We start from the raw sequence: 27,926 nt of genomic DNA, 5'->3' as shown, positions 1-27,926 counted from the left end.
GCAGTTTCATTTTGCTTCCCATTCCCTGGAGTCAGAGCAGACAGCTCTGCAAGGTGCCTGGAAACCTCATCACTGTCTGCAAAAATACTCACATCATCCTCAAAAGAAGCACAGTGGAACTATTTTTTTCAAGCTTCTGCCATTTAAACAACAACAACAAAACCCCCCTAAATAAGATTCAAAACACACTTGATAGTAAAAACAAGTGCTGTCAATGTGTCCAAACATTCCAGTTGTTCAGGAAGAAGAACTGCTCCAATTTCTTAAGGCTTTTTTCATGCCAACACCTACGTTTCAGTTAACTGGAAGCTAAAATGGTAACTGAAACTTCATGTTTTGAAAAAACTAATCTGTACATCAAACATACATCATTGGTTACATAAAATATTCTACTTCAACATAGGAAGAACCAAGAAAGAAAAAATATAGTAAATAAGACAGACTGCTCAAATCTTTTATGTATACATATTTATTTGTAGTTTTACAGTGGCTTTAGTACTGTTTAATGATAACGTTTTTGGAAAGAAAAAAAAAAAAACAAGCAACCAAAAAGCTTCAGAACAAGGCTTTAATTAGAACTACAGAACTCGTTATTGACAGTTTTCCTTATGAAATTCTAGTTTCCTAAAGAGTATCAGTCCAAAACACCAATGAAGCATGACTGCTGTCCATAAAAAAACCCTAAAACAAACAAACAAAACAAACTTTCTAGTCATCCTGAAACCAAAGTCCAGCATCAGACAAAACAGCCACTGCATTGAGAGGAATATGTACCTATTGCACAAGCATTGACAATGAGATATGACAATCAAAGCCTAATTCCATAGGCAGAAGAGGCCACATATATCTATAGTTAGACTTCAAAGCACATCTTTCTTCTGAAATTATATACCAGACTATAACTTATGTTAAGGCCATAAAACCAGAACACTGTAACAAGTGATAGGGCTTGATGCTACTTTTGGTGACATTTGGTAAACAAAAGGTGGGAAAGAGGACCAAACCAACAAAAAATTCTGAGGGGAGTTAAACTTGAAGGCATTCAAAAGAAATCCTCAAATAACTACATTTTGGAGAGGGTTTATTTTGGGTCATTGGATAAAACTGGATTTCATAACTAATCACTCAATGAGCCTACTACACTCTGTAATAGTCCGTGTTCTGTAATACATTAAATAATATATTTTCTGGAATTTACATTTACTCTGTACAAAAACAGTTAATTATTTCTGCTTGTTATTCCCTCTTTAAAATAGATGAAGATTTGTATAATCTTTATATTAACAACCAGGTAAGGCTTCAATGTACTGAGTTAACTGCACACAGGTATCTCTAATCTGCTCTTAACTAGGCATCTTGATCACACTAAACTGCTAAAATCACCTGGGGAACCATAATGTGATTTAAAGAAAGGGACAGTTAGGTACTGCTGTCTGTTCTAATTGTGTTCATTTGATTAGTGTATAAAACACCTGAAAGCAATAGCTCCAAAGAAGCAGTAGCTACCATGGATGTTTAAACATTTTACTTTAGGAAAATCTGGGAAACTGATGAAGCTGAAAATGCACATTAGTCATTTTATAAAGTTTGGCTTGCTACCAGTTAAGAAAATATAGGTATCAAAAACAGACAAATACAGTGCTAACCATCTGTTACATTTTCTTTTAAAAAATTAGCACCAATTTAAGCATCTGAATTCATAGAAAAGCTTGTGACACATTTGGGTTTTAAAAAAAAAAGGTTTTCCCCGTTAGAAGACTAGACAACAGCACATGCTCAGGGGTATAAGGAGCTCTGTGATCAGCAACAAATGAGATCTCTGCTTCAGGCAGCCAGCACCAAACACTCTTTGTACCCGACTCCTTTCTCCTCTGCTTTTGTTATCCCTAGGAGCCTGTGGAGTGCTGAGCTACTGCTCAGCTGGGGAAAGAAACACAGGGACTTGCTCAAGGACATCCAACAAATACGAGGGGTTTGGTATTTGGAACATTGCAGAGCAGGGCCAGTGTCTCCCTGTGGTAGTCCCAGAGCATCTGCTGCAGGGGAGTCCCACCAAGCAGCTGTCCCAGCCTTAGCACAGCACACACGACCTCATGATGCATAGCCACGAGTTCAGAAAAGTTTCGTTGTTTAAAAAAAGACTCCCAGCGCTCACAGCGAGCTGGCCCTTGCTACAGGAATAGACATTGCTGTGTCTTTATCTAATAGATGGCCAGGGAGTCACACTGCCAATCAAGTCACCCACTCAGAAGGTATTTCTCAAATGATCTCTTACCACGTGTTAAATTTCAGCCCCCAAAAGGTTTCCGATTTCTAATGTCTGAAAACAGGTTTAAAGAAACATGCTGATCAAATCTGTCAGAATAGCAAAGGCTACAACCAAAATTTAAACACATTAAGCATGTTATGCCATTCCTTTTCACACCATTTATGATTGTATTTAGAAGAATCCTAAAGTGCTTCAAACCCAGCAATTAATAAAGTTGATTCTTTTGTGCAAAACTGCAAGCACCTTTAAAAAAAATAAGCAGCAGCATCAAGGAATAAACTTAAATAGTTACATGTATTTTCTCTAGTTTGTTTTGAATTCGTGGACCAAAATGATTTGCCATGTTTTCAACAACAAATTGCGGAAGAGTGTATTTTATTAGTTTAAATTTATACTGGACTTGTTATACACGTTTGAAATAGTGGACCCAGGAAATTTATATCCACAAAGCAACACTGTGGGATTGAAATCCAGCAACTGAAATTTTATCTGCAAAAATAATCATTTTATAAAACACAAACAGAAAAAATGGTTCTCTCTCCATTTTCCTCGAAAGCTAATATGAGAAAAGATGGTTTACTTCAAACATTATTTTAGCTCCAGACATTATTTTAGTATGCAGAGCGGGCAAAAACCAAAACTGATTTGACAACTTATGTAAGAAGCTTTTAGAACATCAATTCTGTAAAAGACAACCTAAAATATATAAAATAAGGAGCCATAATATACCTTTTTTATCATATTTTAACATGTTAAAAAAAATATTCAAGACACTCTGGAAAAGCAAAGAAATCATTAGATTCACTATAGAACTCAAGTCCAAATTCTGCATCCGGATGCAGGTGTCCCTGGATCAAAAGCAGTTTTGAGCAGGAATGACACAACACACATCTCAGGAAAGAATCTGGTTGCCAGTATCTGGTCTCATTACGTTTAGCATCAAGCCCTGCTGGAATCCATATAACACATGTAGGACATGCAGACAAATGCAGTTCAGCACTCCTCCCAAACATTCTGTGCTGCTGCAAGGCTGAACCCACGTTCACCAACAACCACCAGGTTTGTCTGCACCTGGAGCTGTGACCTCCCAGCTCACCCCCAGCTGCAGGGTGGCCCCTGTGACAACACAAGGCTCACCCACCCCATCCTTGGAGATTCCATACATCAGCTGGGTTTGGAGTAGCTAAATCCTAGTTCATTCACAAAGTTATAATTTTAAGGAAAGTGATTTATCATTTAAGGTCCTTCCTTTAAGAAAGAAAAATTAAACATATGGAATCACTTTTTTTTCTTTTGAATAATTTGGAATAAACACATATGCTCTGTTAGGATGTAAAAAAAGACAAAACCTCAAGAGCCCTCTGGTTCCTAACAGCTTTTGAAACTCTCCAACCAACTAGTTAATTTCTAGTCAAGGTTGAGTTTTTCATTGTTTTGATAAGAAAATGCAAGCCCTTGCTGGAAACTTCAAAGGCTGTTTGCAAGCTGTAGTTTCCAGTCCTAAGACTAGTTTAGTTTGTATGATCCATGCAGACAAAGCCTTAATTTTGACATTCATTTCTCGTCTTTTTCCATGAAGACCTAGACTTGTCATATCACAGTATTTCCTCAAAGTACACTTACAGGCGTAACCAGATTGCAAAATGCCAAGCTCCTCTTTCTAAGGCTTTTTTTGAGGAAAAATGATATGAGTACAGATGAAATGAACTATTTAAAACATACTCCATTTCTGCAATGCCATTCAGCTACTCAGTGTTCAGATGTTTAACAAGTTTCTGGTAAGGTATCTATTGACAGCCAAAATCCCCTACTTTTTCAGGTGAGCAGTTAAGATTACAGGTTGTATCTATGTTGACCACCATTTATTTTAGTCATAGTTCATAAATTGTCTATTTATGCTGCAGTAGTGTTAACACTATACAAAATCTCTCAAAGGAAAGTAACATTCATGTTTACAAAACTGAGCTGTTTTCTTAATATATATGTTCACAAACACATAATCTTTAAATACATATAAATATTTATAAATGCCAAAGTGCAAAAAAATGGTCAATTGCATCACTTTACATACATAATTTTAGTATAAGGAATAAAAGTGATTATATTGCACACCAAACTCTCTTAATTTTTAAAGCCCTGTCAAGTTACATTGGATCTTGTTTTCCATCAGTGAGGAGGTTCTCGTAGCATTGACAACCATGTCACAAAGCTGGCACTGGATTTCCCCTGCAGGCAGGAGCAGTGATGTGGGGAGAAGCTGCATGCAGTGCACTGAGGGCCTGCATGAGCACACTGGGATAGCCTGGGAACTGCAGCATGCACCTGGCTGGGTTTGGGGATATCAGCTGCATGTGTCCTCTGGAGATTTATATGCATTTGCACTATGGTTTTGAATTAAACTGGAGTCAGAATCCATAATATTCACAGACATTTCATGCATGCTCTGAAGGCATTCTGTAATTAAGTTTAACTGTATGCCATAGCAAGAAGACTTAAAAAAAATTAGGTATGAGACAACTTTTCCTACAAGATTTACAAATAAACTAATTTAATCTGAAGGTTGGGGTTTCTTTTCTTGTTCCAAGAATGTATGTTCAAGCTAACAGTATGTACTAGAAGGTCAGATATCAGTTCAAGTCATGAAGACAGGGCAATAGTGTTAAAAACATTAAAAGACAGTTTGAATCACAGAATAATTTAGGTTGGAATAGACCTGGTGGTCATCTGGTCCAACCCTCCGTTGTGCTGAGTGGCCCAAGTCCAACAGGAGAAACTCAACTCTGCGAGTATTCAAATCACATGGGAAAAAAGAAATAAATCTTTAAGTCTTCTAAAGCAGAAACTGTTAAAATGAACACAGCACAGCGCAACTTCAGCTGAAAAATTTAAAAGTCTTGAAAAATTAAATTCAGCAGATGACTTCCATAATGAATCACTAATAGCTCACTGTGAATAGGTGCTTTAAGCTATTTTAACTTACACAAATAACATGGACTAAAAAAAGCAGAACAACAAAGTGTACTGTTCTGCTATGTGGTAAATAGGTATTTTAAAATGTTTTTCCAGTGACAAGAACGCACTAAAAATATTTCACATATAGTGTCAGTATCCATAGATAAAATTAAGTTCTCCATAGGTTGAAAACCAAACTATAAGAAAAAACACAAGCCCCAAATATCTTGCAATTCAATAAAACAGATTTTTAAAAACCAGAGATGCCAGAATACAATTCTGAAGTTACTGGCACACTAAAATCTTGATATTCTTACAACAGTAAATTAAACTATTAACAAGGGGCAAAATTTTAATATAAAAGCAATGTTTGTGTAAGGAGAAAGTGCTTTTGGAGTCGTAAGGTCTGGAACAATGGACAATTGTGTTTTACAAGAGAAGTATGTCAGTAATGCAGTGGCTGTCTGGGCCAGTATATTTTACAGGTTCTATTTATATATTCAAGACAAGAATATTTGATCAACAGCTAAATATAGTGCCTTTAAGAAAGTGGTGTTTTACCTCATTTTGTACATGTCCATAGTTCAGTCACACACATGCACACAGGAAATCCTTTAGCAAAATTTCACACCTGTGCACTCCAAAGCGAACGTGCACAAAGTCACAAGTGTGGGTTATAAAGCAATCTAAGCCCTACTCTACTGCAAATGCATTTTCTAATTCAACAGACTGTGCAATGTAACAGGCAATTTTGTATTATCTGATTCTGAAAACTGGATTGATAAATCTGTATGGAAACAGCAAATAACCTCCTCCTCTTGTCTGACACTGCATTTAGAAAATTTGTATTAAACCTGTTTTTCTTCTCACTACAAATAGAGACTTTTCTAAGGTGAGAATAAAGCTAAGCTCTGTTAACTAAATGCTTAATTTACAAGTGATTCAGAACTACTGTATTTTTATTTCTTATTTCTTTTCTCTATCTTTAAAGATCACTCACTAGATAGAACAGACCCATTAAAAAAATGGAAAATATTTATGCAGCCTTTTGAGGCTGCAAGTATCTGCAAGCCATCTCTCCTTTTATCAGAGTTTGCAGTGAATGAAGAGCATCACAGATAAAACTTCTTTTTCTATTTGTTAAAGGATGAGTATCACAAGCTAGAAAATGCAGAACATTTTAGCACACTCTCCTCTTCTAAACAGGCACTGCTTCACAGAAAGTCACTCATCCTTCCTCAAGATTTATTTAAGCCACTGTATCTTCCATTCACATTTAAAAGACTGGAAACGTTAGAGACACGCAGGTGAAATACAAAGTAATGGTTTTATGCTTTAAACCTCACATTTATCTCTTCTACAAGAAGAGAGAATTGCTGAAAAATGAAGATAGAAAGGGTTTGATTAAAAAAAAAAAGTGCTATGTGGAAGAAAAACTACCCTTTAAACTCAGCACTGAGAGCATTCCACACGTGACCTCACACTTACACACAACACTCCTGTCGTTAAATAAAGCAAACTGCCACAGTCACACAGTTACACAAACTTCACAGGGACTATACATTCAAAAACCTACTAATGAGCAATACTGTATTAAAATGTAAACAACCACTGTGTCACATAAGCCTGCCAGCTGGGACTGGAGATTGATGAACCCACTTAAGAGGAGTTACTGGCTAAAAGTCTATTATAACTGCTCACCTGAAATAGGCTGAAACAAAGAATAACCTATAATAGTGTCTAAATTTAATTATGTTTTGTTCTTTAGACATTGATTTGCTTCCATTCTACAACATTAAGCAGGCAATTTCATAACAACTGAGTAAAAAAAACAACAGGCATTACTTTAGCAGAGCATGCAGAACATGGAGTTTTTCTACTTTGTTCCATTAACTTACAAGCAATTCAGGCCCAATGGAAACAGAAGTTCTTTTCCAAAGTCAAGTCTGCAATCATGGCAGATCATCGACATCCTTCGAGGGGTCCTGTCAAGGCATCCAGGCTGCTGTCTGTGTCTGAGGCCAATGTTTGCTCTGTTGACATGGATGAAATGTCATTGATAGATGATGACTGGGAAGGACTGGTGTTGCTATTCACTGCTGCATCTGTGCTAAGAAAACCAAACATAATAAAATCTGAGGCAAGACAATATTACAATCACAAATAACCATGCTTCTGGGCTGTGAGCAGCACATTCCCCACAGAAATCCTTAGAAAATAAAGAATTAATAAAAAAGGAGAAGAGTAAGCACTAAGGGCCCTAGCACTCAAAAGCCAAGGTGACCTTTTAAGAGATTTTTATTTTTCTCCCTCTCTGTGGAGGAAAGGAAGAAAAACTGAACAACGCATAGTGTGAATAGTGACTTGAATGTTAAGAAATCTAACAGATATAGTTAATAAAAGACAGTACAATATTCTGATTACTGAGCTGTGAGAACAGCAGCAAGCACAAGGATTCAATCATGGGCACAAATACATAGCAGCGTTAAGTACCCTGAGGGAGCCCTAGCACTGCTGAACCCTGAGGCTCTTGCTGAACCTCAGCACAGTTACCTGAGCACCAGGTGAGGGAACTGGTGCTGAGAACTTAATTTCATTACAGAGCCCTTTAGGGACAAGGCAGGTCAGGGTGTGGGACACACAAAGCTAGTAAAGTTTTTCTACAAGTTCAGAACAATTAAAAAGCAGAGCTATGGATCTCCAAAGGCAGATCAGTCTCAAGAGTCCCAAACAACAAAAGCTTTGCCTACCTGGATTATTGAGCAGATTTCTTCATTCACGGCACTACGTGTGACAGTTACAGAACTACTGAAACAATGACTAACCTGAGGGCTGATCTTTTACCACACCATTCTTGCTCCTTTCTTCCCAATCCATTACTTCTTTGTATATTAATTCTTATGAGAGAACAGTGATACAAAAGAAAACAGACAGAAAAAGCACTGTAAGATCACAGAGTATTTGTACACAATTCACATTTTTATCAAGGTACAAGGAAATGGCTAAGGGTCAGCCTGGAAGTAGAACTGTAGAGGTATTTATTTACCCTCTTTCCAGCCCTACAGCAATGATAAGAGAATTATACAGATTTTCTCAAGCATCAAAGAAAGACATTAGGACTGTACCAAAATAAACACATCATATAAATAGCATAGCTGTCTGCTTAAAAATAACAAATATCCCACCCCAAAATTTTATGCACAGCTACAATGAACTAATATTAACTTAAAAAAATAATTAAAAATCAGATTGGGATTCAAAGTCTGATTTTATGTAAACCTTCTTGGAAATTTGACTTTGATAACAAAATTATACAAAAATACTTATTCTTGAAGAACCATTTCCATGGGTGTATTGAGGAAAGTCTGAGTATTTTGAAGGATAAATAGTTAAAATATTGTATGAAACCCCTCATTTATTAATCAAGGACAACTTAAGATACAGTTATCTGATCAATACCCAGAAAAATCCAGAGCTGTAACTTAAATCACAGAAGCTTGTGTATGTACCCATAGTCTTAATGTATCTTAGATAACAGTATCTAAATAGATAAAGAACTCTCCAATTCTGAGTAACAATGTTTACAAATGCATTCAATTACATTCAGAGGACCCATTTTACTTTTCCACCTTGCAGTAATCAAAGATGACTCGAAGCCTACCCACCTGTGCAGGCATGCCCTAAGGATAATATAGGTATAGATCAGCCAGAATCAATATCTGAAATTTATAAAGCTGTTTTACAAAAGCAAGCAGCTTTCAAAGTAGTCATAAAAGAAAAGATGTCTATTACCCCTGGTCTTGTGATGGCAGATGTTAAAATTTTAACTGCCTCACCATTTAATGGTTTTGACTATAACTGTAAGGTGGAATTGATTTTAATGTCACAGTGCTGTTTATTCTTTTGTTTAAGTCAACAGTTTAATCTATTTGGTCAATAAATAAGCAATGAGATTAGAGAAAATAAACTACACCAAAGGACTCTCCTGCTATTGAAGACTTCTAGAACAAATGAACTAGTAAATATTGTCAAGAGATATGGCTTAAATAATGCACACTGAGAGAGGCATCTTTCTTTTTCAGATAACTCTCTATCAAGGATAAAACTATACAGATTACAAGCACTTAAGAACAAAAAGGGAAGGGAAAACTGCAGCATTTTGTTGAACAGACTTCAGAATGTTCCATGTATATATGAGCATTCACACACCAAGGTATGTATTCATTCCACACACAACATGTTTCCATCACTGATTTCTTTTCCTGTTGCCACAGGCAGTACTGCTTCTTTGGAACAGTGGGTTCCAGTCTGTTACACAATCCAGCACATGCTGCAGCCACTCATTAGTAACACAAGATACTACAATCAATGTAATTTGTCATGCTCACTCCTTACCTTTCCATTCTTCAATTGCATGTTCTCTTTCTTCCAATTGTGCATCATAGATTTGAGGTGGAGGCTACAAAGAAAAGAAAAGTCTATAGTGCCTACTGCACCTGATTAATACACCCAATCTTAACTAAAAAAAATCTAAAAATTACAACCTTTTTATCATTTTTTACCTTCATTGTTGGCAGTTTATTGCCTATACCTCAAAGACACATTCATTTTACAACTCCAGAATCTGCTTTTAAGTCCTGCCTCACACTGAAAGGCTTTTTAAGAGCATCAACCAAAATTAAATTCATTGTAAGGCTTTACGGGGCCTTAGAGCAAGTCCCTGTTTCAAAAAGCCCAGGACTGCCACTAAACAGACACCTCTTCCTGTAAGTAAAATGAAATACTAACAACCACTTTCAAAATTATATCAACTCCCCACCAGCAGCTGTCCTTCAGGTGATCCTGCCCCTAATGCTCATCTGAAGGCTTCCTGTGTGACTCCTGCTACCAATGAGTTCAAAGCATGCTCTGGACTAAAACTGAAAGTATTTTTCAAGTTATTAAATTGAAATCTTAAAAATTCATTTTAATTGCAAACTTACAGCTTCTGCTTCAGCTGGATCATACCAGACAGTAATATAAGGATGACGTAAGGCTTCATCTACAGAAATTCTCTTGTCTGGATCTACTACAAGCATTTTTGACAATAAATCTCTAGCTTGGCTGGCTAGAAAGTAAAGGTGAAAAGAACACACATGTAAAAGAGCTGTAGAGTTTAATGTCTGACTCAGGAAATAAACACTGGGAAAACAGGACATGCACTACAAAATTTTACTTCTGTTCTACAGAATACAATAAGGTGGATTGTTGGTTTTGTTGGGTTTATTTTCTCAGTAATTATCTAAATTATAACCCATACGAGCTGTATGCACATAGAAAAAGATGATCAGCAATAATCTCAATAAAAAATATTACTTTTGGAGAACATAAATGACAGACATTATTCAATGGATTAAAATTATGAGAATTAAACAGAATTCTGGGACAGGGAAAGAGGTGTTTAGTACTACTACTAAGATCTGAGAACTTATCAGAAATGAAAGAAACAGAAGGTATGCAGCTTTTAATGTTGACACCTACTGCAATAAATATTTTTATTAGGCTTTAAATAAAGTATGCTGCAGACATTTTAAATTAATATTGGAAAAAAAGAGAAAAAACTCATCTTACTTTTTAACTTGTCACGATCAGATTCTGATGGAAATATCCAGTCTGGGAAGAGCTCTTCAAACTTAATACCGGGATATTTTGGCCTGTTTTCTACATAATTCCTCACAGTAGGCTGCAGTTTCTTCATGAAGTCTGCTGATGGTGTTCCTAATTGTTCAATAACTTTATTCCATTGATCAATATCTGCACCATATCTTTAGGAAAATCAGCTGAAGAATTTGAAGTCTGCACTCTACAAAAACACCACTTAAAAAATCTGAGAAGTTAACAGAAACTTGAACAGAGGACACAAAGATGAACTGCACTGTAGCATCAGCAGTATTCTGAGCTGCCATGCAAAAAGCGACACTGACACAAAAATAAGACTCAGATTTTGTATTCTGAAGGACAGGCTGGAAATGCTGCACAATGCATTATGCTTAAGTATCTTTTTCTAATTATAACACTTTTCTAGAATCCAAAAGAAGCTTTATTTGGCAGTTCTATCCATAGCAAAACAACTCTAAGGTCAGAAAAGTAAGGCTGCTGTGGAATCTTCTGAAGTGCAGTGTAACATCAGGAAAACTGAAGATTCTTGAAGGTAGAGAAAAATACACAAAAAACCCTAAAGCACAAATGCATCCCACACAAAGTAAGGAACTGTGTACCTGTCTCCTAAGGAAATCAAACTTTGAGTTGGAGCATTTTGCAGGGGTGTAGTTGGATGGTCAGGGGCTTTTTTCGGTTGGTGTTTGGGTGGGGTTGGTTTCTTTTCCTTTTTCAACTTCAGAAAAGGTCCAGAGGAGTTCTGAACAGGAAATCCATATTCCAGAAGGTTCTATAGCAGATTCTTTTGTTTAAATGTACCAACCATGGTAATACTCATAGACAACTCTGTTCTTATAGTTCAAGTTTTAAATATTTTATAAGAATAGTATTTACAAGACATAAATTGAAACTGGGCCTCGTGTTTCTTCAGGACTGTCCCTCCTCCCTCTCAAGTGAAGGCATTTTCCCCAGCCACAGTGACAGTACAGAGATATCAGAACCAGCCCAGCTGGGGAAACCAAGCTCATTTATCAGAGTCAGGAGACACTGCATTAATACTCCTGATATTTACGTCAACTTAGATCTACACTTTCCAGCTTTTCTTGATAAAAAGAATGTGCAATTCCAGCAGAGCCTATGCACTGACCTTGCAAACATTCGTAGCTAAATTCACCATCTAGCACTTCAACCTATCCACTCTCGTAGACAGACTATGCAACTAAACAACGAATATGCTGTACTTTGAATTAAGATGCGTTTAAAAAACATGGAGGTGCTTCTATTTCAGTTACTGTTTCAAGAACACCATTATGAATATATGTATAGTCATTGCTCCATGCTAAGACTTTAGACTTTTGATACAAAGATTGAAAATTTTATTTCCTTATTAAATGCATTCCAATGGAGAAGCTATATTAAAATCAAAATTAAGAACTGAATATTGTTAACTGTCATGCTAAAACAAAGAACAGACAAAGAGAAAATTAACATACATTAGGAAATTTTGTTCCCAGATGAGAAACTGATTTGTCTGAGATCTCCACCAATCTAGATTCAAGAAGATGCTTTTCTTTTGAGTAACAGCAGCCTGGTTAGTCAGATAATCAAATCAGAGCCCAGTTTGTTGAGGCCTCAGAAGACTGCAGGGAAGGGCAGAAAACTTAATGACCCATCCCACTTTAGAGGTAAAAACAGGCAAAAAACAATATCTCAGTTTCAAAGTGCTTTACAGATGGTGCAAGTTGAAAAACATTTTCTCAATATAGGATGAACTTAAAATACGCCTCTTATCAGAAACCCAACTGGGATTTCAGTATAGAGCAGGCAGAGTAAGCTCTGTGACTGACCTGGCAGCCTTCACACAAAGCCACTCTCCCCATTCTAGAGACCTCAGGGGCAGAAGGAACCAGGCATTTAATCCATGCCAAGTCTATTTGCCTTCTGGGACTCTGCAAGAAGAGAAGCTGAAAACAGAGTCCTTATTACAATCACAACAAAACATGACTTCCCAAGAAAGCACAAATACCCCTTGGGCTTTTTCCATTGGTCAGGCAACCAGTTTCCTTCTCCATATGGGCAGGAAGAACGTCAAAAACGTGGCTGCTGCCAGGTTTTTCCGCTATTTCACCTTTGGTGTCTACATTCCCCCGATTTTTAACATTCTCATTTCCAACGGCAACTGGCAGTAACTCAGGCCTCCCCAGCATAGTCAGGAGCAGGTTCTGTGCATCCATCACCCTGGCAACGCAGAGCATCTCATTCCACCCAGAGCACTGCTGCAAGTATCCCAGAAATTCCCATCCACCATCTGGGAAAACACAAATTACTGAACCTAAGAGCGGGTTTTCCTGAAGATAGTCAAGGGCAAGCATGCTGAACATGGCTCCCTCTTCTAAATGCCCAAATACTAAGATGTTCTAAAATTTAACTTAGAAAAAAAAAGCAACCAAACAAAAGAAACCCCAAAAACAATCAGCAAAAGGAAAGCTTCGTGGTCATGCACAGCAGCACTGCCCATAAGCCACCTTCAGCTGCCAAGACAATCCTGCAGCTGAAAGTGACAACCTTACCTAGACATGCAGGAAAAGCCTCAATAACACAAACGGTTGTCAGTATCTCACATTAAAGAGAACTGAAACTCTTACAAGAAGCAAAAGTCCCTGCAAGCACAGCTATGTGCTTCCCTATCAGGGGAGGAGACTCCTTGAACCATAGACTGGTAGATCTTCAGTGGCCCTGAGAGAATCACAAATAATAACTTGTTTATTCAAAAATTATGAACAAAATTTCCTTCATTTATTCATGAATAAATCAAAACAGCCCATGCTAACAACATGCAGGTGAAAGACACGTAACATCCATGAAGAATTGTGTTAGGTTGGTCTGAAGGCTTCAAAAGGTAAAATAATAAATATAGAAAGGAAGAAAGGTAGAAAAAAAGAAGACTTATTTAATGCTTTATCATTTTACTACTAAATAAGATATGATCAACTGTTGAAGATTAGTGTCATGACATTTAGCATTAAAACTGGAAATCCTCCTCTATAAGATACACAGGTATCTGTGAACAGGCACCTGATGTTTTAGTGATGGTTGCTCCTTGCTCATGAGCAAAAATATTATATTGGCTTCAAAAACTTGGAGCACAATTCCAGCCAGATTGCCCAGAGAAGCTGCCCCATCCCTGGAAGGGTTCAAGGCCAGGTTGGATGGAGCTTGAAGCAACCTGGTCTAGTAGAAGGTGTCCCTGCCCTTGGCAGAGGGGCTGGAACGAGATGGTTTTTAAGGCTCCTTCCAACCCAAACTGTTCTGAGACTATGGTTCTATGAAATCTTGGAGGTCAAAAATACTGGAGGGAGAAATGGAAGAATAACAATCTTATAGAAAAAGTAAGTCCAAAATCAAATTTTCATAAAATGGGGAAAAAAAAGAATCTCCAGGAAGTTTTTCTTTTTATGTTAAGTAATGATAATAATTAAAAAAAGATCTCATGCAGTGTGCTTGCCATTAGGTCACCCTGGCCCAGCAAGCGCTAATAAACAAGAAAAAAATCTGAATAAAACTCAAAAAATTGTGCAATAAAAAAAAATTAGTCTACTGTTCAAACAAATAATAAGCAAAATCCATGCATAGTTAAGAACTAACTTCGTAGGCTTTTGCTTAAAACACTTATCTACAAAGAACAAGAATAAAAAAGCATTTATTTTCTATTTTCAAACCTAGCAGTACCTTTGTTTTAAACTACGAAAGCTAAAGCTCGTAACACATTGGTTCAACCACTATAAATTACATGAAATGTAGTCTACTAAGAAAATAAAATGGAAAGCTCAACAATTTGGTTAATGACACTAATTTCGAAGAGTACAGTGGATCTAGTAAAACATATTATTGAAAATATTCTTTATGCTTTTATACAGCTCTAAATAATTGTGTTTCTATTGGAGGTGGAATGGGATCAAGGATGACTAGGGAAGGATACGATCAGTGCCTTGGAATATCACACAACCTTTCACCAATTCTCCCATGATGCACCCAACTGACCAGATATCAACTGAAAATAAAAGTGAAATGATCAAATTATGAAGTATCATGAACAAACGTGAGGAAAACAAACAAAACCATCTGCATCTACAGTAAAACACAACAATGTGGAAAACCAAACTGCTCACATGAATTTTCAATCATATCAACACCAACTGATTGCTCCTGAATTTTGTATTTCGTAAAACATAGTCAGTGTTTACACTTGTGAAATGACCATGAAGAAGGATACAATCTCTTCCTGGGAACAGGACTTTATGAAGGACCATTTCTGCCATAATGCACCCAACAGACCAGATATCCACTATCATATGTTGGGTGCAACAAGGACAAAAGATTAAAGAGATGTTTTTTTAAATACCACAATTATTTATTTGAAAGCTCACACTGTATTCCCACAGTCCTGCAGATAATTAATTTTTTTCCCAACCAGAACAATCTCTGCTGAAGTTGTGATGCACATCAGCACTTCCTGTACAATAAGCTGCCTTCTGTATTAATAATGTGTTTTTATCATTATCAAGAGCCCAGCGAGGTCCCACAAGTCCCTTATTTTACACAGCCAGAATTACAGACACACAAAACCATGGCATCCCAAAGCCCTTGAGATAAAGCAAAGAGCATACAAGTCCAGTGCTAGTAAAAATCAGCAGGTAAACCCCTCAGTAATGCAAGGACAAGTTTCTTGGCAGCAATTTTGTTGGCTGAATGTTCTATATATTACAGCTGTGTTGGTTTTAGTAATACCCAGCCTCTTTGAGCACTATGCAGACTTAAGAGAATATAAGACATGATTTCTGGTAGGGATCTGCAACATATTTTAATAATCAGAGAGGCAAAAGGGGGCACACTGTTGAAAGAAGATGTTTCAGTTCAGAATAAAATTACATTGATTAAAAGGTTTATTATTTATATATTGATCTTTTGGTTTGTTTTCTTTTAATGCCAGTGTCAGTGTCTCAGCAGTTTTTTTGGGTCTAAAAAACATGGCCAAAAAAATAATACATGAATATATGACAAGATATAACTATAGCAGGAGAGAGGGAGCAGTTAACGTTAAATGGAGAAAAGCACACAGAAGATAATTATACTCTCAAAAAAAGAAAATTATACTCTAATAATTTTAATTTCCAATACCGTAATTAGAACACTTTAACAAACTTGACAGGGGGAAAACAGCTCTCCCTCCTCTTTTTGAAGTAGTTATGTCCCAAGAGAGACATAATTTAGACAGAAGATTTAAAGCATTACTCCAGCAACTTACCATTCTCTTTATATCCCATTCCCAGGATAACCTCTGGTGCTCTGTAATACCGTGTTACTACATATGGAGTCATCATGAAGTTAGTACATGCTGTTCTTGCCAGTCCAAAATCAAGGATTTTTAGCGTACAATCTGATTTTACTACTATGTTGCTGGGTTTCAAATCCTAACAAGAAATTACTTCAGTTAAGAGAGGATTAACATACAGAATAAAACCCACATATCCCCCTCCACAATCAGGATAAACCAAAAATTCACTTTACTAACGACTGCATTTTCCTGCCCTGGTGTATGTGCTTATTTATACAATCCCCTCCCTTCTTCCCTGTTTCATAAAAACTGTGTTCACAAAGAATATTGTTAATGATCTACTACTACCTACTCTGTGGATGATACCAGCTGAGTGGAGATGCTTGATCCCACATAGCATTTGGTAGAGAAGATAAGACATTCTTTCATGATCCAATTCCATATGAATAACCTGGCACAAATTTGCATCCATCAGCTCCATAACCAAATATCTAAAGCACAAAAAAGAAAGAATTAAGAAAACTCAAGTCCTACTTTTCATATGAAGTTTAAGCTTAGCCTAAGAGGTATTTAAGAAAAATCACCTCCGTTGCTAACCTAAGTGTCAAAAAGCCAAGGATAAAAAAAAACCCAGCACAATCCCAGTTACAAAGTAAAATTGCCCATTCAAAAAGACCTACTATTAAAAATCATTTAATATTCCATCATAAAATATTAAAATTCCACTAGTTTTATAAACAGTAATACAGAGAATAATTCTGTCTTCATGCATCATGAAAAACTGAGTGAAGTTGATGTAGAAATTGCAGATATTGCAACAGAAATGCTCTTTCACTGTATTTTACTCTCAAAAAAATAAGAAAAAATAAGAATAAAAAATAAGAAAATTAGGATAATCACAGTGAAAACTAAGAATCAAAATAATTTTTAGGTGTCATCTACTTACCCTCTTCAGGCACAAATACTCCCTCATTTACCCAAGTAGCCTATTCATAAACCACAACAGCACAGTCACTGGAACCTAGGGACATCCCACCAATCAAATGGCCATGAATCCCTTCTAGACCAATTGATATTACTTGAATAAAAAAGAAATACATTCAGTTCTGATTTGAGGCCAAAATACTGTTGTGCTGATGTGACTGGTAAAGTAAAAAATTGCTCTCATGTTATCCAGACCAAGTTATTATCCTGAGGTGATCCATGGAGCTGAAAGACCATGCACACAAACCAAATGCATGTGCAAGCAAAGTATGGCAGAGCAAAGAATAAAAGGTAAATATATCTTTTTCACTGCGTACTTCAGCTTTTAGCTACTCTTGACTTTCAAAGCTGAAGTCTGTAGGATACTGGAAAGCCATGTCTAGGGCTTAGGCTAGTATTTGTCAGAGAAAATGAAAAAAAAAAATAAATCTAGTACTTACACATCCTGAAATTCTTCTAGTGACTTCTGTGGTGTAAATACATTTAATAAACTAATAATCTATAAAATAAAAACAAACATTAAAAGAAACTTCTGCATTAATTCACATAAAACCCCACTACTGCAGAAGTTACTATGCAAAATAAAGTGCACACTGTTACTATATTCACAATTTGAATGTTACTTGGCTGCACTTAATTCACAAATGCTGAAAAACTGCCAATTCAGAAATAGTTCCAAACTGCAGCATGTGTGCCAAGGGAACCAAGGCAGGACAAAATCACTTTTTTTTTTTTTTTTAAGTTATATGACACCTTCTAGCTCCCTCCCCAGTGTCTGAAATATATCCTTTTCCCCCATAAATAATAATCATCTCTTATTTTAAATCACATGCTGTGCAAGGAATTTTAGCCAAGGCTGTCCAACACCACATGCACTGAGGTGCCCCACGCCATCGCATTAAACTTAGATTATGATGTACTATTTCCAGAACTGCTAAAATTGCTGTACTGCCATCTTTAATAGCCACCTTGCTTTTATTCTGCTACATCTGGGCCTCACCAAAAGCTTACTTAAAAAGCAACCCTGAAAGGCTAATTGACTGCAGGAAGTTTGCACAACTTCAATGGCCAGCAATGTTTCTAGTTCATGTTAGTACCAGCACACAGCAGTCACACAAAACTGATACTCTTGTATTTGAACAATGAAGTATTGACATCAAAGTTCACTTTACAGAGTTTAAAGATTCAAAATTCACCAGAATTGCCCACAGCATTTCACTTTTGTAGACAGTGCTGGACCCTTGAAACCCTACCAGTTAAACACTGTATTAAGTAAAAACCTTGCCTAAGCTCAGAAGATTTAAATACAGTGAAGTTACAATGGTCAAACCCACAAACCACCTCAGTGCCAAACAGGCTTTGCTGCACATGGCTTAAAAAGGGCAAATGCAATAGAGCAAGGCCTGGTCTCTAATGCTGACACTGATGGCAGCCCTGTACCAACAACACAGCAAAAACCTCCTCCCCTTGGTACTTCAGACCCCAAGCAGCTCACCCAAAAACTGAGCCATACATTATGGAGAACTGCACTGCCCACAGCAAATCCTACCAGCCTGTCACTATTTCCATTCCTATGGTTACTAACAGCAAGTGAGAGAGCAAATCCTAAGCATTTTTGATAACTCAGAGTAATGAGAGAAACACAAAGGCAACTCACATTTTTGTGATTGACGCACTTTAAAAGAACGAGCTCTCTGTAGGCCCTTTTGGCGTGGGTTTGGTTCTGAAAAGGACGACTCAGCTTCTTCACAGCAACATTGATTCCAAGCACTGTATCAAATGCAGCACTAGAAGTGTTCAAAGACAAACAAGTTGAAGGCTGTTTGAGGGAGGGGAGGGGGCAAAAGGGAGGCAGAAGTGAGGAGGGAAAGAAATCAAGGTTTAGGACAACATATATCCACTAACCTGTTGGTACTACACCAAATTTTAATTCAGAAAAAAATCATCCTTTAAAAACTACACAACCTTTAATATATACAAGTAACTCAAACAGAAGCACTGACATTCATCAGAGGTCTTACTGCTCTCCTTTTTGTCTTTAGACTGAAACTGCTGACTCAAGACTCACACCCAAAACTGCAAGATCTAAAAATATTTTAGGCTTGTTTAAAATCAAGAAGCATTGCAGCTGCCTAATCTGTATATTTGGAATATTTCTGAACACTTTTGCTGACTGACAATCATTGAGTATTCGCAGCAGAAATTTCTCTTTGCTAGAGGAGAGTCACAAAGATGTCACCATGATCCTGTCTGCAGGGATCAACAGTCTCCTGTACATGGATAGCTTGCAATGATAAAAATATGTAGTGCCTAGAAGAAAATAACATTCATCATCTACTTCTGGGTGGAAAAAAAATGCATTGAATTGAGAAATAAGGAAAACTCAGACTGAAGAGAAGAATATAAGAGTTTAAAAGTGACCATGACCATTATATTTACCCTGTTTTTCACTTGTGTTTGTTCCTTCTCTCTGCAGTTTGAGGTCAAAGTTTAAATTTGCTTTAATCCCTATATGCTGTAAGAATCTAAAGCTAAAGTATCTGTATAAACAAAACAAGACTGAAGTGGGAATAGTCTTCTTTAGTAACACAGATTATTTGGCAAAACATATGTGAATTCCTAGCACATGCTACTCAGGAATTCCAGTCTTAAAACAGTTTCAGTTTTAAATAAGGATTCCCACATTACTCCATTTCCATTTAATGTTACTTTCATAGGGTAGGAAAGAATTCTCATTCACATTTTTTCCAAGCACATTTAAGCTCTTTGTGAGCTCCTTTCCTCTCTCATAAAGTTATATGTGACAGCAGACTTAAAAGGGCCATCGCACTACTAACAGAAAGTACAGCTTCCCTGTGAGAACAATAATACTCAAATTATACCAAGTTTCCCCAGCATAAAGTCAGTGTTTTCCCTCCTGGAAAAAGGCAACACCACCACAAAGCAGGAGATGTGTTTTTTTGGGACATGCCTCCCAATTTGAACCAACATGCCACTTACCCTAAAGACTTGCTAGCATTTATTTCAGCTTAGTTCTGTGAAATGCACAAGTCATTACTCAATGTTATGATCAGTCTGTGATTTAAAGCCTTTATGCCTATGCAAAAGGAAATACAGAATGGGAGGAAAGCAACTGGCCAGATAGTTGGGGAAATTATTTTCCTCCCAAATATGGGGGCACTGATATTTCAATATTCACCCAAAACATGTTACACGTATAATAAGTTTTATATGTTAATGCCTTTAATGTTTAATGACTTCCTTATGTTAATAATAATACCTGTGAATTAGTATCAAATCAGTAACCAATAGGGTTTGCATGAATTAGCTGTAAATCACAGGGCAGCAGCAGATAGAGGAATAATTTTAGGGTGTCCCTCTGCGACCTGACAAATCCGATGTGTGACAAGCCTCAGTCTAAGCACATATGAAGAACTCCACCTGAACCTCTCATTTTGGAGATTGACTAGAAAATTTTGGAAATCAAGGACAAGAAAGGAAAAAAAAAAAAAGATGTCAGGAAGTTGAAGACAAGTTACTTTGATTCAGTCCAAAACAGATTACCAGACTTCTGATGTGTTAATACTTAGGAACAAAGAAGTGCAGTAAGTTAAATATGCGTGCTTTCTACATAAAATACAAAAGGTACATCCACTTTCTCTCCCAGCCTGTGTTCGGTGTGAGCTAGAAATATCCTCTACATAAAAACTGAGTTACTTTTTCATCTTCCTCAAGCTCTCATTTACCATTTTTCCTAAGAATATATTTTTAAAACTACTCATTTTCCTACATTTTAATATCAAAGATAAAACTACATGGAGCAATACCAGTGAGTTTCTCATTAACATCATGAGAAAAAAAGTGCAAATTTAGGCCTCTCCTAGCTAATGTGACACAGGTGGTATTAAAAATTTCTCATAGAAGAAATGAAATCCAGACACAAAACTACAGAAAAACTTTTCCTATTTTTTATATTAAACACGGGATGATAAAAAACCCATCACATCTGCATGTTACCCTAATGATTTGACAATTCTCTCAGCCAAACATAGTGAGATGCCACTCATGTTACACTGAGTTTTCTACATTTTACTTCCTTTTTTGTATCTTTCCCTTGTGTAAAGATTTTAGGAGAAATGAAGATGTTACACCTTGTCCAACTTGAGCTATATCACAGGAAGATGAAAATTTATGCACTGTTTCACTGTTGTTCCAAAAATCAAGTAGTTTCAAACCAAGTCAAATCAAATAATTTCTTCTTTCTCCCAACATGTTGACCTTAACAATTCCTGCATTTCATTCCGAAACAGAGACCCAGCCATTAAAAATGCTCTGCTTCTAATGAAAGGAGAAACATTTTCAAGCACCCTGAATTCTGCACGCCATTTAAACCAAGCATAACTCTGAGAACACCAACACCTGGAAAATATCAGTACTATACTAAATCATTCCCAAATCCTAATGACCAAGATCTAAGACCTCCTCATCACTCAACACACTGAAGAAGAATGAAATATGGTGTTCTCATTTTGATTTTGTCACCTATAACAGGGCAAGAGGGGCAGCTAAAAAATTTTAAAATAAAGGCATGCTCTCACAGAAATGCACTCTTTCCCTACTTATAGAACTCATTGTGGTTATGAAAAGGCCAAGAAGACATGGGCAGGTGCTGCTAAGGAGTTGTTCACAGTACATGAGTCATCACACTTATTCTGCAGATTTAATAGATGAAGACAAACTGCAGGCTGGATTCATAGCACGAACAGCCCACCATGTGTTGTGATTAAGTTAATATCACAGAGTTCCTGAATACATCTGTTTGCTCCCCTGTTTATAGAATGAAAACCCCCATCAATAAACAATTCTGCTGTTACCAAGTAAGTTTTACCCAACAAAATATGGGCTGGCACTAAGTGTGCAGAATGGATTGCTGCAGTCTAAAAAACATTTGAAAGTGTTTACCTTTAGCTGGCCCAGAGGTGTGGTGCCATACAAGAGACTAAGGTTCAGGATCAGCCTAAGGACTCCCACGTCCTGGGCCAGTGGAGGCTGGACACAAAGCTGGGGTGACACACCAAGGGAGAGCTGGCCAGCCCAGCCCCTCACACAGCATCCCTTTCTGGTTAATCCATGGAGTGACAATGACACTGATTTGCCTCATCCTGCCAGTTAATGGCAAGGCACTGCATTGATGGCTCCTAGAAATGGACAGGAGTGATTGGGAATAAAAGAGGGGGAAGAAAGGGGGCCATGATGAAGAAACGAGTAAAACCCAGAATCTCTCACCATTGTCATACCTTACACTGCAATATCACAACTACAAGGGGAATGGGAGAACTAGAAACAGAAATAAAGTGGTTAATGAGAAAGGAAGAAATTTGTTGACCATTCTAATTTATGCAATTATTCAAATATTAAATTTCCCTAAAAATGGAATAAATGGAATAGATTTGCACAAGAACTATAGCAAGCAATTGGTTTAGAATTTATTTAGTCCATAACCCTGTAAAAAGAGAATTCGCTATCAGTGTTTTATGTTCTGGTACTGCTATCAGAAATACATGCAAACTTTGCTTTCTCTTTATAGCTTTTCATATTTAAATAAAGTATTTATTACTCACCAAACAATGCCCTGTGCCCCTGATCCTATGGGCTTCAATTGCTGGTAACGTTTTAGCACAGTGAATGTTGAATCTGCAACTTGAACACTGTAAAATTGACTATCACATTTACTGTCAGTCATGGTGTAGTGTCATGTAGTTTTCTCTCTCAGGGACCTGGCAAAGTTTTCGAGATCTTAAAGAAAAAGAAAGAAAACAATTGTTCAATATCTCACTAATTTCAGGCAAACAAGATGGGAAATACACATATTTTAATACATATGAATTTTTCAACAGCACACCATTAAACAAACATTCTTTCAGTTTTGTGCATTACCACTGCTAATGAAAAATACTTACAGACAGACAGCAATTACAGTTTTCACAGCTTTAAAGGAATGCATGTTCCTACTCCAATCCCTCAAACAAAAAGCATCTAAGTAAACAACTCTAAAAACGAAACCACCTAAATACAACTCTCTACTCCTTGAAGGTTACTCCATAACTTTGAACTACTGCTATGTGCTAGGACTGTACTAATTTCTGTATTCCATAAAAAAAAAAAATTAAAAAAAATTATGTTATTTGAACACTGAGAACACAGATAAAAATGACAACAGACATCCATGGAGTCCATGGACAGCACAAAACAGGGTTTTAATAAAAGACTTGATTAAAACAGCAAAACAATTTTAAAACAAAACTGCCCCCCAAATGGCTGCTGCAATTTCTCCAACATCCCCTTCAGCCTTATTCAGTAGGAAATTTCAAGGAGGGCTCTGCCTTCTCACCTCTGCTAGGCAACCCTTCCCTGATCCAGACCTATGGCAACACATTCTCCTTCCCATTTTACACACATTACAATACCCTACACTATCAGTCAGTGTCCTTGTAGAACTAAAGAATAAGACTTTTGTGGTGCAGTTTAGAAGAGACTTTCCTGCCACAACAGAAAGTTAAATTCATCTGTCAAGAACGAATTAGAGGTAATTACATCAGAGAGCACAGTAATGGACTCAGCCTCTTGAGCTCTGAAGTGCTACAGTAACAACAGCACAGACCAACAGTTTTCCTGGGTGTCCATCCCTCTTCCCAACCTTACAAGAAAATTACCTCAGTAATTACAAAAGAGCTCTCTAACAAATTCTCTGCTTTATAATTTCACATTCACTATGACAGATAGTGCCATTAGAGTCCAGAGTGATTTGCACAGGCAAATCACTTGAAACTTGTTCCTTGGAACAGGAAATGCAAACGGCCCCTTCCCCCGGAGCAGCTGCGCTCTGTGCTGTCTGCTTTGGTTACAGAAGGAGCTCATCTCTCTCTTCACTGGCCCCACTGAATATCTGTGAGCCAATGGAAAACAGAAAGGACTCAAGAGCAATCCAGACATCCACCCAGGAAGGGCACAAAGCCACACAAATAACTTTTGGTTGCTTCAAGAATTAGAATTTGGATTTCTCTCTTCCTCAGCACATGTAGGAGGGAGCAGCATCTTTTCCATGTTTTTAAGTCAGCAGACAAACTCAAGGAATCTGCAGTAAAATAGGTGGAAGACCTCCAAGCCCTAGTAAAGATTCAGTTTAAGCCAAACTGTAATAGTCTTAAGAGATTCTCAATAAATGTTTAGAGTCCCTTTTACCTTCTAGTTTCTCAAAATCTATGCAGCATTTTAAGAGGCAGACATTCAACTGGGTCATCTCTGGCAGCAATTTAGACAGTCAGTTTACTTGACATTTCCTCTTAGAAGCTTTAGAAAAAAAAACAGAGGAGAAAGGATCAGCAAAGAGAAAATGTGGACTACCAACTTTTTGCCTCTGTCACAGGGAGAAGAAGGAAAATAACAGTATCTCCTACACAATATCAGAGGCAGGCAGATGCAGTTCCACAGCCAGCTAGCACCAACACGAGACCAAAGGATGCCTCAAGGGCAGCTCCCAGACTTCCCAATACAACCACTCTTCCTTCCAACCCTTTTCATTACTCCAAAGCTATGCAATCTGAGGTAGAAAGTGTTCTGATGTACAGTTCCTGAGCAGCTATGGCATTTTCACTGAATCTTCAATATTACTAGAAAGCTACAGCTGGAAGGTCAAGATCCTCCCTCTGCACAGACTTAAGAGACAAAACCAAAAAAGTACAGATTTTGCATAAACTGGGTATTAAGTTACAGGATATCAACTTGTTAACTCCTCTTCAGGAGTTAATGAAACACTTTTCTGTAACAGGGATAAAGAAATATGGGAAAACAAAATTATCCTGATCCTGAAACCACCCCACTCCCTTTAAGAATCATTGCCTGCACAAAGCCACCTTTCAAAAATCATTTGGAGATGAGGATAAGTTCTTTAGGAAAGCCCCAAAGAGAGCAATGAGGCATCAGAACACACAAGTTTTATGTATTTAAACACATCTGCAATTCTGTGTGCAAAGCACCTCTCCATGAGTCTTGACTTTCACTCGGGCTTCAAGTTGCTTAAATGCATCAGGACATATATTACTTCAGACATACACATTAATGTAAAATTAGGTGCCATGGGATTGTAGCTGTTCACAGGACTTCAGACAATCCATTCTGGGGGCAAGAGCCCCCAAATAAAAATAGACTTCCTGTTGTGTAAGTAAGAAGTATATCTGTCAAATAAGCTTCTTAGTACTTACCTGTTATTCTCCTACTAGAAAAATAACCAACACACCAAACCTGCCAGTAGTAGGCTTACACACAATTCCAGTGAGAAATCTTAAGAAACTGAAAGCAACTGCACTATAGAATACATCCTGCATCAGTCACTTCCCTAAAATATATTTATTAAAATGGCAACTTATTATTAACCAGATCTGTAGTCTGGATATCTTCAAGTCAAAAGCTTATGAAACAGACTGGGAACACATTCCCAGGGTTGTTTTGGTTACAGAAATGTTATTACTGAAAATGAAACACAAGAACAACACAAGCTGGCCTTGATTTTTAAGTCTTAAGCTAAAATTCTACAGCTGCCAATATCAGCAGTGAATATATATATATATACACACGCATTTAAGAAAAAATATGGGAATTCCATGCAGAAAATCTCCCCCTATTCTCTTATTCACCTTTGCAAAAGCTCTTCTAATTCAGGTGTGCCCTTTTAAGGACTATCATCCAATAGTGTCAAGGGTTGTTTTTTTTTATAATCATTACAGCAGTATATATCAAAAGGTAAGATTCCATCTACAAAATTACAGTGAGTTACACCTCACTCCTCTACTCACACCCTTTAGAATGAAAGTGTAACAAAGTACTAGCTGAGTAATGCCGAAGGATTACAGCAGTTCAGAGGTAGTTTGCAACTGGAAACTGCTGGAAAGTAGACCTTTTTCTTTAAGCAACCCACATTACTACTGATCAAACGAAGATTTCACCGCTACCTGTTATAGTAGCATTCAGCTGTTACAGACGCAAACACTGAAAAGGATCTCAGAACTCTGCCAGGGCAAGCTGGTGTAAAGAGAGAAAAAGTTTAAACATGCATGTGCTATAAGCAATTTCGCTCTTTATGTAAGAACCGAGCAAAAAGAGTCTTCTCACATCTTTCCTAAAACTTCTGCTAAGAACTCGCTTCGGCTCCAGAGAGCCCGGGCTCCCCGCGGCCGCTCCGCGCGGGACCCGCAGCGCTCGCTGCTGCTCCGCTCCCGGGACGGGCTCCGGGGCCGGAGCGCGGGCCGGCCGCACGCGGGCACCGGCACGGAGCGAGAGCGGAACAGGACCAGCAGAGGCGGCTCCCGCGGGGCCGGCACTGCGGCACGGGCAGGGCGGGGGGCTCGGCCGCAGGAGGAAGGGCCCGGCCCTGCCGCTCCCCCGCGTCCCTCCGGTGCGGCCGGGCCCGGGCAGCGGCCCGTGGGACGCCCCGGCTGTGCCCGCGCTGCGGGACAAGACGAGGACTCCGTCCGGCCCAGGGCTCGTCCCGCCCCGGTTCCAGCCCCGCCGCCCCAGCACGCCCCTCGCGGCCGCCCCCTCACCTGGGTCGGACGCGGCGGGACCGGCCCCGGCCGCCGCCTCCCGCTGCCCCAGCCACAATGGCCTCCCGGTGCTCCGCACGGCACCGCCCCTGACTGACAGCCCATCTGACCAATCGCAGTCCCCGCCGGAGGAGCTCAGCCAATAGGACTTAGGGGCGGGACCTGCTGGCCGCTATATAAGGGAGGGCGCTGAAGGCCCGCAGTGACGGGGCAGTTCGGCCCCCGCCCCGGTGGTGTCATTGTGTGACGTCAGCGTATCACGATAGTAGTGATGTCATCGCATGACGTCAGGCTGTCACAGGAGTTATGTCATTGCCTGACGTCAGACTGCTGCGATAGTCGTGATGTCATCTCCCAGCGGTACCATGTCACGGCCGGCTGTGGCACCAGTCCTGCTGCCGGCTCCTCACAGCTCCAGCGGGCCGGGAGAAGCCCCGTGATGTAAACACCTGTCCTGGAGTGTCCCCCCAGTGGCACGGTGACATCACACGGTGGCAGCCCGTCACACGCCACAACACACCACAGCAGGCCCTGACCCACTGGTTCTGCCATCGCACCTGCAGCACAGACTGCCCACAGCTTTTCCAGAGGGATGGCTCACAGGGGAAGGGATTTATTCCCACCCTGAGCTATTTTCAACCTCACTCAAAAATCATAACCCTTCTAGCTATTGCCTATCCCCCACCTTGACATGAAGACTGCTTGTATTTAAAACAGGTGCAGCCTAAAAATGAACTGGATTTCCCACCTCTTCTAGGAATGATTTCTGTTCTCACAGATGATTTTAGAAAAACACACCTGTAATTTTTTAATAAATCAATTTAATGTCACATATGGACTAGATTACATCAATATGCTTTGATAGTTCCACTTTTTAATATGAAGAGAATACTAATTCTAGATAGTAAAAGGGGCCTCTTTATCACTCACCAAATCATGTTAGATACAGAGTTAAGTATTCTTGACATTTAGGTCAGGTTAGTGCTATATTTTTCATTATGACATGAGTTCTATTATGTGGTTATAAAAAGTACTAGGGCAGTTTCCAGTAAGTAGCTCCTGTTATAACAGGCTGGTGTAACACTTTCAAGCTCTTAACCTAAGTAAACATTCAAACACCTCCATTTAGAACCAAGCCTGCGGAGGCATA

General features: G+C 38.4%; 1 protein-coding gene across 11 annotated transcripts in view; it reads right to left on the bottom strand.

The window, feature by feature from the left end:
* The window catches only part of MAPK9 (mitogen-activated protein kinase 9), a 30,173-nt gene extending 3,301 nt beyond the window's left edge, over window positions 1-26,872 (bottom strand). For 2 of the 11 annotated variants that reach the window (XR_015774037.1, XR_001331504.2), the window contains exons 1-12: window positions 26,777-26,872; window positions 22,799-22,973; window positions 18,835-18,964; window positions 17,618-17,676; window positions 16,546-16,684; window positions 16,164-16,329; window positions 14,838-14,909; window positions 10,832-11,014; window positions 10,204-10,328; window positions 9,617-9,680; window positions 8,047-8,118; window positions 7,120-7,326 (exon numbers count right to left, since the gene is read on the bottom strand). Coding sequence is in view for 6 of the 11 variants with exons in the window: in XM_014253101.2 (XP_014108576.1) it covers window positions 7,184-7,326; window positions 8,047-8,118; window positions 9,617-9,680; window positions 10,204-10,328; window positions 10,832-11,014; window positions 14,838-14,909; window positions 16,164-16,329; window positions 16,546-16,684; window positions 17,618-17,676; window positions 18,835-18,964; window positions 22,799-22,920 (1,275 nt within the window). In the remaining 5 variants the exon portion in view is untranslated. Of the gene's footprint in view, window positions 1-554; window positions 7,332-7,971; window positions 8,119-9,616; window positions 9,681-10,203; window positions 10,329-10,831; window positions 11,015-14,837; window positions 14,910-15,131; window positions 15,204-16,163; window positions 16,330-16,545; window positions 16,685-17,617; window positions 17,677-18,834; window positions 18,965-22,798; window positions 22,974-24,419; window positions 24,528-26,185; window positions 26,256-26,345; window positions 26,394-26,776 lie in introns of those variants that run through there. The other 9 variants (XM_014253101.2, XM_088063697.1, XM_088063699.1 and 6 more) reach the window with 9 other exon arrangements.
* Window positions 26,873-27,926: the final 1,054 nt, after the last annotated feature.

The sequence above is a fragment of the Pseudopodoces humilis genome, chromosome 17 (genome assembly GCF_049639895.1).
Source record: "Pseudopodoces humilis isolate 2021_Gansu_Grassland_sample_001 chromosome 17, ASM4963989v1, whole genome shotgun sequence".
Taxonomy (NCBI): Eukaryota; Metazoa; Chordata; class Aves; order Passeriformes; family Paridae; genus Pseudopodoces; species Pseudopodoces humilis.
The sequence above is the reverse complement of the archived record's forward strand: the minus strand, read 5'-3'. Positions and strand labels throughout refer to the sequence as shown.